General features: G+C 39.6%; 1 protein-coding gene across 1 annotated transcript in view; it reads left to right on the top strand.

The window, feature by feature from the left end:
* Positions 1-227: 227 nt before the first annotated feature.
* VPS50 (VPS50, EARP/GARPII complex subunit) overlaps positions 228-10,261 on the top strand; it is a 97,952-nt gene continuing 87,918 nt past the window's right edge. Inside the window, 2 exon segments of the mRNA XM_009275716.2 lie at positions 228-425; positions 2,493-2,561. Coding sequence (XP_009273991.1) covers positions 228-425; positions 2,493-2,561 — 267 coding nt within the window.

Genomic DNA, 10,261 nt, shown 5'->3' with positions numbered 1-10,261 from the left:
GCGGGGCCCGGCCGCGGGGGGTCCCGGGCTCTCCCCGGGGGCGCCGTGCCTGGACCCGGTGGCGAGGGGCGTGGCGGGGTCCGGGGCAGGCGTTTGCGGCCGTGCCCGGGCACCCTGATGGGCCCCCGGGGCGCGGGCATGGCCCTCAGCCCTGCTTGCGGGGAGGGGAAAGTCTTAGTGTGTATTAGCTCATGGTACGCATGCATCCAGCTTTTTTTCCTCCTTAAATGACGAAACGGAAGCATGCACAGGTGCCAGCACGTAGCTTGTGCGATAACAGACAAATTGGCGTTAGAGATGACACGACTGGTCTGTGTCAGTTTCCTTTTTCCACGTATACTTTTAGAGCGCTGGGCCGTGGTACTGTAACATGTCTTTGTCTGATAGCAAACGGTTTTGATCCAAAGGGAGGCAAGGCAGTGGAGGTGCCGGGGCAGTATTTGGGTGGGCACGTATTGAATGTGTGCTAGAGTACTTAGTGTGTTTCTGTTAGCCCACTTCACTTTGTACCAGTTGTCTCTAGATCATGTAGATCTAGTCTACGTTTGGACCAGCGTTTCTAAGGTTGCGAGCCTTTTTAAAGGAGTTGATTAGAAGAGCATTCGAGTCATTCACGTATATGAAATACCTCTAAAGTGAAGCCTGTTTGCCCGTGTATCTAAATTTGAGAACTTAAAAAATCACTTGAGTCACCCACCACATCAGATTTCTAGATAGCTATAGAAAATGATGGGAAAGTCAGAAACTGGACTTTGGGTTTTTTCTGAACTATGTCCTAAGTTGAGATGCTTATGCCACAGACAGGGCTTAAAAATGGAGATCAGCATGGAAACTGAATATCCAAAATAATGTTCTGCTCCCCTTCAGTATAGGGGTAAACGATCAATTTTCAGCTTGACTGAGAGGAGTTGTGGGAAGCCTGCCCAGTGTGGAAGTGTTGTGGTCTGAAAATGATGTGACTTACGCAATTTTCAGCCTTTGGGAAGGATTAAGTTCCATTTAGCATTTGATAAGTGAAACTTTTTACTGCTTCTGAGGATAAGCTGCTAGTACTCAGATTTTTGAGAGGATGTGTGGAAGATTTCATGTGAAGTATGAGAAGCTGTAGCAGTTGCTTTGGTTGTTTGTTACCTTGAATTTCCGATGCATAGAGGTGAGTCACCTTTGGTGGTGGTAACTGGAAAGGGAGGATGTTTTGAAATGATGCACAAGGAAATCTGAGAATCAAAACCAAAATGAAGAGGTTTGGCATCCTAGGAAGATGAAACAATTGTAAAATGTTGTAGTTACCACAAAAATGATGAACTTGTAAAACACTTTATCAATCTCAAAGGATAAATACAAACTTTTCTCATCATAAACTCACATAGTAATTGCATAGGTCCTTTTGTTTCAAAGAAAGTGTAGGTACCCAGGGCCTGAAAGGGGCTTGGAAACAGTACTGTTAGCATCAACCACAAGAGTAGGAGGGAAATCTGTCTGAAACTTGTGGCTCACGTGAACACCCTGAAGGCTCAAGGGAAGCTGGAGTCAGAACTGTATCTGAAACTTGAATGTTTAGATTCACCTCTGCCTAGGGAGCTGGCAGAAAATGCACTAAGCAGCATGTTCTGTGGTATTGCTTCATAAAATTGTGAATGTGTTGGATATTCAGCAAACACATACTCAGCTGGTTAATTGACGCTTCCTGTACAAGGCTTCAGTCTACTAGAACATATTCTATTTATGTGGCTATATGTGTCTTAAAGAGTCATAATTATATAAAACAGCTAATATGGATTATGCATCTTTTTCAGTTTAGTTATGCATAAGGAAAACTGGTCCTAATAGTGTTATGTAGTAAATAGACAAATATGCCATCAAGCAAAAATAATACAATTTTGCTACAGAGTAGGTGGCACTTAACTTGAATTCGACTATTTGATTCCATTAAACCATTAAGTTAGTGGAATGAAGTATGTTATGTTTTTTGGACACGTGCATTTTTAAATTTAAAATAACATCTGGAAGTTGAGAGGAGGATATGTGAACTTTATGAAGAGAATGTTAGTGAACTGTACTGAAAAGGTACATATTGGAGTTGAAATGCTTAGATGTTTGAGGAGCATAATTTATACACCAATGGTCTTGCTTAAATGTTTATAGAATAAGGTCTTAACCTTCCAGCCTCATGTCAGTGTAATTTATTAAATGACTTGTAGGTATATATCCAACACCAGGTAAGACTTGTGCAGTTTGATTGCAAAAATTTCTTTACTGAAAGAGTGGTTAAACATTGGAACAGGCTGCCCAGGGAAGTGGTTGAGTCACCATCCCTGGAAGTGTTTAAAAGACGAGTAGATGCGGCACTTAGGGACATGGTTTAGTGGGCATGGTGGTGTTGGGTCGATGGTTGGACTCGATGATCTTCAAGGACTTTTCCAACCTTAATGATTCTATGATTCTGTACATAAAGTAATCAATCTTAACTGACTATTAAAATTCTTTTCAAGGGTCTAAGAAGTCCTCAGGAGAGTGTTCATGACCTCAGTCCTATTGAAAGCTTTCGGATTCCTAGTAAGGTATGATACACAGTCCCTCCACTCCCACCCCCTTCATTTTTAGTTTTTCATTTTATAGTTAGATGACACTTAGTTGTTTAGTTTTTTTTTCTTTAACACCAGATTTGCTGTTGTTCTTTTTGACAGTTTTATTTCTTGCTGAAAATCTTTTAAAGTACTTTTATGAAAGAATTAAGAGCTGTGAGGCAAAACAGTTCACTGACTCAGAATGAACTTCCATTAAAATTTCTTTCTTGGAACTTTTGAGTTGTCACTGGATGCTGATCTTAATATTATCTAGGTTTCCTGCTGGAATGAAGGAAAAAAAAAAAAAAGAAGGAAAAAGAAAAGTGCCTTTTTTTTCACTTTGGAAAGTAGATGCTATATGGGTAGCCTGTATAGTTCTAGTCTTGATATTTAGTCTCTTCATGGTTTTGGTGCTGCAAGTATATTTTGTAGTTTCATGGTTTTAATCTTTGGCATATATAATTAACTTTAATGTTCTACTTTAAATGTTATAGCTTCAGAATGATAATAGTTTTTTGGCTTTTTTTGGGTCTCACTACTTAAATGATGCCAGCTCATTCTTGTCTCACAAATCATGCTGAATAATCTGGGTGTGAGGGAACAATTGTCACAATATTTGGCTGCTCCTTATACCCTGTTGATCTGAGTGGATGATTCACAAGACTTGCTGTGGATGTTGTTTATTATTTTCCCCTAATTTGGACTTTGCCTTTAACCAATGAGATATTTAAATTACTGACTTGAATTTGGATGCCTTATTTTACAATAGTTTAAAAAACAAAACAAAAACCCTCTTGTATTTCTTTGTCTCTAGATAAATACTGTGTAATATGTTGCTTGTGCTGAGGCAGACCAGAAAATCAGTGTTACTGTATATTTAAAAAATCAAGTAACGGTCTCTGAATTGGTGCATAATACTCTGTTAAACAGTGGCCAATATATTGATTTCAAAGAGTGAAAGTATTCAGTTGCAGTGATGTTGAAAGAACTATCTCATCTCCATGGCTTAGATTACAAAATTGCAGATTCCTGCCACCCACTGAGCATCCAGCTTCAAACTGTTGTTTTTGCCAAGTTGACTATCCAGGTAAAAGTAGATGTAGGGTATCTCAGCTGGATTTCCATTCTATAATAGTTAGATGTTACGTGTCTGGTAAGCCTACACCTTGTTTCAATAGCAATGGGAAAACAAATACCTCTCAATAATTTGTATTTTTTTCATACATTTATGTCAAACATTTGTAATGTGACTACATTATCTGCAACTGTTCTGCAAACAGAATCTCATTGCAGTTACGAATTCTGTGCCTGGAAAGCCAAGATTGCATTGACATTAGGACTTTTCACCTGATTACTTTTTTTAAAGTTGACGAACTTAGAGTGCTATTCTCTTCGGTGCCACAGAATAAAACTTTTATATTTTTCAGTTTTTTAATATGTTTTTTTCCTTCCAAAATGTTTTAGGTGAGTAGTTCTCAAAATAACTACTATATTCAGAATATACATTGTATATTCAGAATATAGATTCTGAGTTGCTTACGTTAACTTTTACCTTCTCAATGAGCTGTATTGAGTCTCTGAAACTCTCATAAATTTGCCTGGTTATCTGATTATCTGGACAATAGTCATATGATTTAGTTTTAGGTAGTCCTGCAAGGAGCAGGGAGTTGGACTCGATGATCCTCATGGGTCCCTTCCAACTTGAGATATTCTGTGATTCTAAGAGAATGTTGTATTAAACTACTGTGTTTTGATCAGTTTAACTCCTGGCTATGGTCCCAAGCCATTTGTCATGGTAACTTTACTTCCAGCCCTTTTCTTTTAGAGGAAGGATTTATATTGTCATGCCTCCTTAACTTTGCTAAAACCTTTATTGTAGGATTTTACTTTTCAAATGATGAGACATTGGATGAGGCACTGTAATATGTCTCCTGTCACTGTAAGCATAGATTCAGATACCCTTTCTTGAAAGCAGGAATTTTGGGGGGTGGGGAGGGGGAGATGTCTGTGTTTGTGGTATGAGTAATCGTCAAGGAGATGATGTTTCAGTACTGCACAGAAGTTGAAAGTCATTGAGCTTTTGGATATTGGTATTTGTTTTGAACTGAAGCTATATTCAATGCCATGGCAACGTACTGATGTCACAAATCAGAATTGCGTTATAATTATAGGATCAAGCAGCTGGATAACTGAGGCTAATGCCTCTCAATAGTTATTTTATAATAATGCACAAGTTTGGTAAAGGGAATTCACTTTTGAATGCAAAAGTAAAGGCTAAAGAAGAGGTGCAGATTTTTAAAGGCAATGAGTAAAAACGTAACTTCATACTGTTGCAGGCTGCTATTTGAAAGCATATGTTGTTCTCTGCTGCCACATTTTAGTAACTGTTTTTGTTTATATCTTGAATAACAAAAGTCTCAAGATCACCAGCCAAATACTGTTTTGATGACAGAATGGTTAAGTTGCTGCACTGTCATCATCACACTTCCACATTCAAAGTGGGAATGTTCCACTTTAGGGCAAGTGTTACCGAAAGCTTCAAAAGCTGAGTTAAAGCTATAGAGAGGTATACAGAATGAAAGGCTGCAGAGCCAGCATGAATTACTGGAAAGAGCACAAGCCATTGATAGATAAATGCTAACTCTAGGGACAAAACCATGTTTTTGAAGTGGGGGACTGTCATGCTAGTTTGGAGGTCAAGTGGGAAATATGGAGCACAGGAAGAAGAATGCATTGACGTTGCATCCCCTGAGGGGAAAAGCAGCAAAATGCGTTTGGGTCTTGATATCTGAAAGTTGTTGGTTTGCTGACTGGTGGCTTGCTGGCAAGCATGTTAAAGTGATGACTGTCTTCTGCAATTTTTTATTTTTTATTTTTAAACAGTGAAATGATTTGGTACGTGAATATTTTAGTGAATACCTCGGAGTTTATGCACTCGCATTAACCAGTACTCCAGTAAGTTCTGCAACTACCTTGAAAAATTTCAGTTTGCTTCCGTCATATGAAGGCGAATCACCAGCAAACTTGCTTTACTTTCTGTTGTAATACAGACTCATACCGCCAACTCGGTCACACAGAGAAATAAGTGTATAATAGTTTAAGTCTGTGATACAGTCTGTAGATACGGCAAATCTGAGCTGCAAGGCTGGATCTCTAGAAGAGAAAGTCTAAAAGAGAAAGAAAAGGATTTCATATCTTTTTTGATTGAGATACCTTACTTCATCTGTGTGCCCTGATCGCCCTGGGGAACTGTAATTCTTTCTGAACCATTCTGTTATTGTCAGTTTTGTTGTTTCCCAAGCTGATAAGAGTATTGTTTAGTAGATTCTGTCACAAAAGGGTGAAATATGTATTTTGTACACTTGAATTCAAGTGTGTGGGATTAATAATGAGTTGACTTTGAATTATGTTTATCTTGATAATCAGATCATATGCAATATACAAATATTAGTTGACTTTGTGGCTTATGGTGGTAAACAACACTGAAAGTTTATTTTTTACTGCTTTTCCTGTAGATATAGAAGTGTGGCTTTCTTTAGTCTGTGTGGGTTTCTATTTCCCCAACAGTAGCTGAGTGCTTTTCAGTGTGCATTAAGCGGTGGTGTGACTAATATCTGTTCTACGGATCAGGCTTTGTTGTTCTCTCCACCAGGAGGATTGTTTTCACAGTGTAATGTTTGTTTTGGTAGAGTGAGGGCTTTTTAATAAGTACTCTGTATACATACTGAAGAAGGAAAGATCAAAAGAGGGTTCTGGGCATTTCACGTGAAAGATAAGGGAATACCACAAACTTCCCTGTGGGATTGCCTTCCCTAGCTGTGGATTAGCTGGGGGGAAAAAAAAGTAAAAAAAAAGTTTTGAGGTGAGTTTGTAGATATAGTTATACATACATTATGAGACATATATAATATATAAATGTATCTTTTTATATAGATAAAATTAAAAGATTGTGTGTGTATTTATATAAAAAAATATTTTTATACATTACTTATTTCAAGGTGGTAGGATGTTGCAATGTACCTGCTGATTGAATCTGTTGAGCAAGGCCCTCATCCTGGTATTTAGGATTAGCTTTTAACATAGGTGCTATCCAAGTTCAGAATGGAGGGATATAAATTGACAGCGTGTTCATTGGTGTGTTTTTGGCTCATGACAAAGAGCGGGAGGCTGTGTCCAAATGAATACAGCGCAGACTTGGCCCCTGGCACTCTCTGTCTAGAGGTGCATAGGCTATTGCTGACCTTCAGCTTCTAATCAGATTAGAAACTTTTTAGATTTTTTTTTTCTCTGAGTAGTATCAGTTAACTTTTTTCAATGTCTTTGCTTCCCAAGTCTTTCAGTTGATAGTGACTGGAATGCAGAAGGTGTTTGCTTCAACTCTCTACTAGTAATGCTTCATTCAACAGAGCAATATTGGTTTTGGTGTTACAGGCAGTGTAGAATACAAGGAGAGTGGGAGTGTGACGCACTGGGAAGTAGCTGGGTAAGTCACCTAAAACTTGCTGGACTGCATTTCAGATGAGTCTGCAATGAAATGACTCTTCTGAAATATATTTCAAGGAATTGCCACAGGCTCCTAGACCTATAAACTTCTATTTCCATAGAACAGGAAGGCAAAATGATGTGAGAAGAGTGTGGACACAAACACTGTGGTTTTTTTAGCAGTAGTTTCTTCAAATATGTAAAGCTGTCAGACAGATAGGATTTTTCTTTTTCTTTTTTTTTTTTCTTTTTCTTTTTTCTTTCTCCCCCCAGAAACTGCCTTTCACTGATCTATTTAGGTGGCATTATGAAAGAGAGACCTGCTGCTTAGGGCTGCACTAATTGTAACCTGAAAGGAAGCATGTTTGATAGGATAAATTGTCTTTCCATGAAAGTATGATCTGAAGAACTGGCAAAAAAAAATTGCACATTTGGCACTACAAGTGACGCAAGTTTTATGTAGGAAGGTGAAGTCTCTTGCTGAACAAAACTTCGGAAAAATGAGTAGCCCATGAAACAGCATCTTAGATGGCTGTGTTGGCCCATTATTGCTTGGAGAGTTCCTACTGCTGAACGTGTGTATTAACCTGGGCAGGTGGATTGAAATGAATACTATGGGGTCCACCTTGGCAATGTGCTGCTCTTCCTGATCTCCTAATTGATTCAGTTTAGCAATGGCATAGTTCTGTGCATGATTATCATAATATGATTCCCTCCACTCCGAAGTAACAAGTGATAGGACGAGAGGAAATGGCCTCAAGTTGCGGCAGGGGAGGTTTAGATTGGATGTAAGGAAAAATTTCTTTACTGAAAGAGTGGTGAAACATTGGAACAGGCTGCCCAGGGAAGTGGTGGAGTCCCCATCCCTCGAGGTATTTAAAAGACGAGTAGATGAGGCGCTTAGGGACATGGTTTAGTGGGCATGGTGGTGTTGGGTTGACGGTTGGACTCGATGATCTTAGAGGTCCTTTCCAACCTCAATGATTCTATGATTCTATGATTCTATGATTATCATCATATGATTCCCTCCGTCCCAATTTTAATAGGTTTTTCTATTCAGAATAGCACTTGGAATTGCTGAATTTACATAAAATTTACATAAAATTTACTGACAAGTGTGTTTTAATGTTGACTTTTTTTTTCAAAGGCAGATATTTAAGTGGCAATAGAAAAATTTTAAGGTGGAAAAGTGCCTTGAGGGATTTAATAGAGCTTCTGTCTCTACCTCTGCAAAGTGTGTGAGTACTAGCTCCACAGTGCTAAATCCGGCCTTCCCTGAGGGCCCTGAAACTGTGGGCTTCATATGTATATAGTAAAATTTTTTTGTATCTCTAATTGAAGGGATGAGGAAAATCGAATATCAGCAAATAAATCTTAGCCAAGGACGTTTGCTTCCTTCAGTGGTGAGTGAATAGATTGGCCTTGAGCATGTTAGTTATTTGAAACTAGTGGAGCATAGTGCACTGGAAGCTGCAGTTCATCATGGCATAAAGTCTGGTGGCAGCTGGCGTAATTTATATGGGATAGGTTTATCCTGGAGAGTTGTTCTTACTAGACTGCTTTTCTAGAAAGAATGAACAAGATAAAGAAAGACCCTTTCCATTTAATAAATATTTTCCTAGGTAGTGTTTTGGCAAGAAACACTGAGATGAATGATCTTTCTGAGGCAGGGTAAAATGGTTTCTTAGTAATCTTCCTAGCCACATCAACATCAGCTTTATTGTTGTGCTGTGGTCTTCTACAAAGACAAAAAGGTAATTGATTAGGTTTCATTGAAATGCTAATATAAAAAACAACCCTCCCAATTTATTATTATGTGGTTCTAAATCTAGAATATGTGCCAACGATGGCTTTCTTAATATATCTTCAGGTTCAGGGGATGTCAATCACCATTGACCTATGGCATTGACATATCATTTCACCAATATGACAAGGTATCAGTAGGTCTAGAAATTCAAATGATCCAAAAGATTTCTTCTTGGGTTTAGTTTTTCTTCTTTTTTCTTTTAACAAACAACCGTGCAGGAACTTGTAGCCAAATATCGGATGATAAATTAGATGATTCCATTTGCAATGGTTCAGTGGACAAATTAAGCTGACCCTGTTGCCTGTCTTGGATAATGTTTGATTTTAGTTTCATATAGCTAAAACTCAATGTACTGTAAGATGTTAAGCTAATTTATAGAGGGATGTACAGCATAAAGCTGCCATTTGTTAGGGAGTCCAGAGGGAAATAAATTTTGTTTGTTTTAAAGGACAGGAATACATATGGTTAGATAATAGATTCATTGATTTATAAATTAAATTATTGCAAGAACAGTATGCCATTGAATCTGAATGTGTCCGTCCTGTGCCAATCCATGCACCCTCATGTGATGGAAACTTCAAAACCATAGATTAAAATATTGAAACAGACTCTAAAGGGACTATTTTTCAAGAACCTTTTTATTCTCATCCCTTGTAACCTGCCCTCCTCTCCTCTGTTTCTCATGCTCTTAGTAAAGCTGAAACGTGAGGTGGAAATGTGTCACCGGGGGGTGAATTGTGTGGCTGGAGCTGAAGGGACAGGTCTGCCTGCATGGACTCCTGCCTCTCTTCTGTGCCGGTGTGGTGCCGCAGGCTCTTCCCTGCCAGCTCCCTGCAAACTTGTCAGGCTGGTACCATCTGCAGTCAGTGCCACGTAGCTAACCCAGCCTTTGCCTTTGTCTGAGCAAGGTGCTGTTGTGGCTTGTGGCGTTGTGGATGTGTGCTCGTGCTCAAAACCCGTTTGTAAGAGTTTGTCTAAAGAATAGCATAATTTTGCTTTGTTATTGTTATTTATTGTTGTTACATTGCTATTTATGTGTATTATTTCCTTATTTCTCTCACGTCTGTTGGTGCGCTCCCTTCGTCCATGCCTTCCCATGCACAGCCTCCTGCTGGGTGCGTGGGGTTGGGAGGTAGGTTGCTGCGTTCACCCCGTGGTGCGAGGCAGGTTTCTCCATCTCGCTGCACGTCAGCCGGCCGCCGGCGGGAAGCGCTGGCGGCAGTGACTGAATCCGGCGTTTTGAGACGGTCCGTCTGTGGAGATCTGAGGCCCTTGGGGCCCCACGGGAGAGGAAGAAGGTGGCTCCTCGATGGCTTTTCTTCGGGTTACCCTCTGCCCCATCTCGGCTCGAAGCCGCCTTCCAGCTGCGGCTTCGCCCGCGCTCCAGCGGGTGGCGCCTGAGCAC

The sequence above is a fragment of the Aptenodytes forsteri genome, unplaced genomic scaffold (assembly GCF_000699145.1).
Source record: "Aptenodytes forsteri isolate BGI_AS27 unplaced genomic scaffold, ASM69914v1 Scaffold172, whole genome shotgun sequence".
In the NCBI taxonomy this organism is placed as follows: Eukaryota; Metazoa; Chordata; class Aves; order Sphenisciformes; family Spheniscidae; genus Aptenodytes; species Aptenodytes forsteri.
The sequence above is the reverse complement of the archived record's forward strand: the minus strand, read 5'-3'. Positions and strand labels throughout refer to the sequence as shown.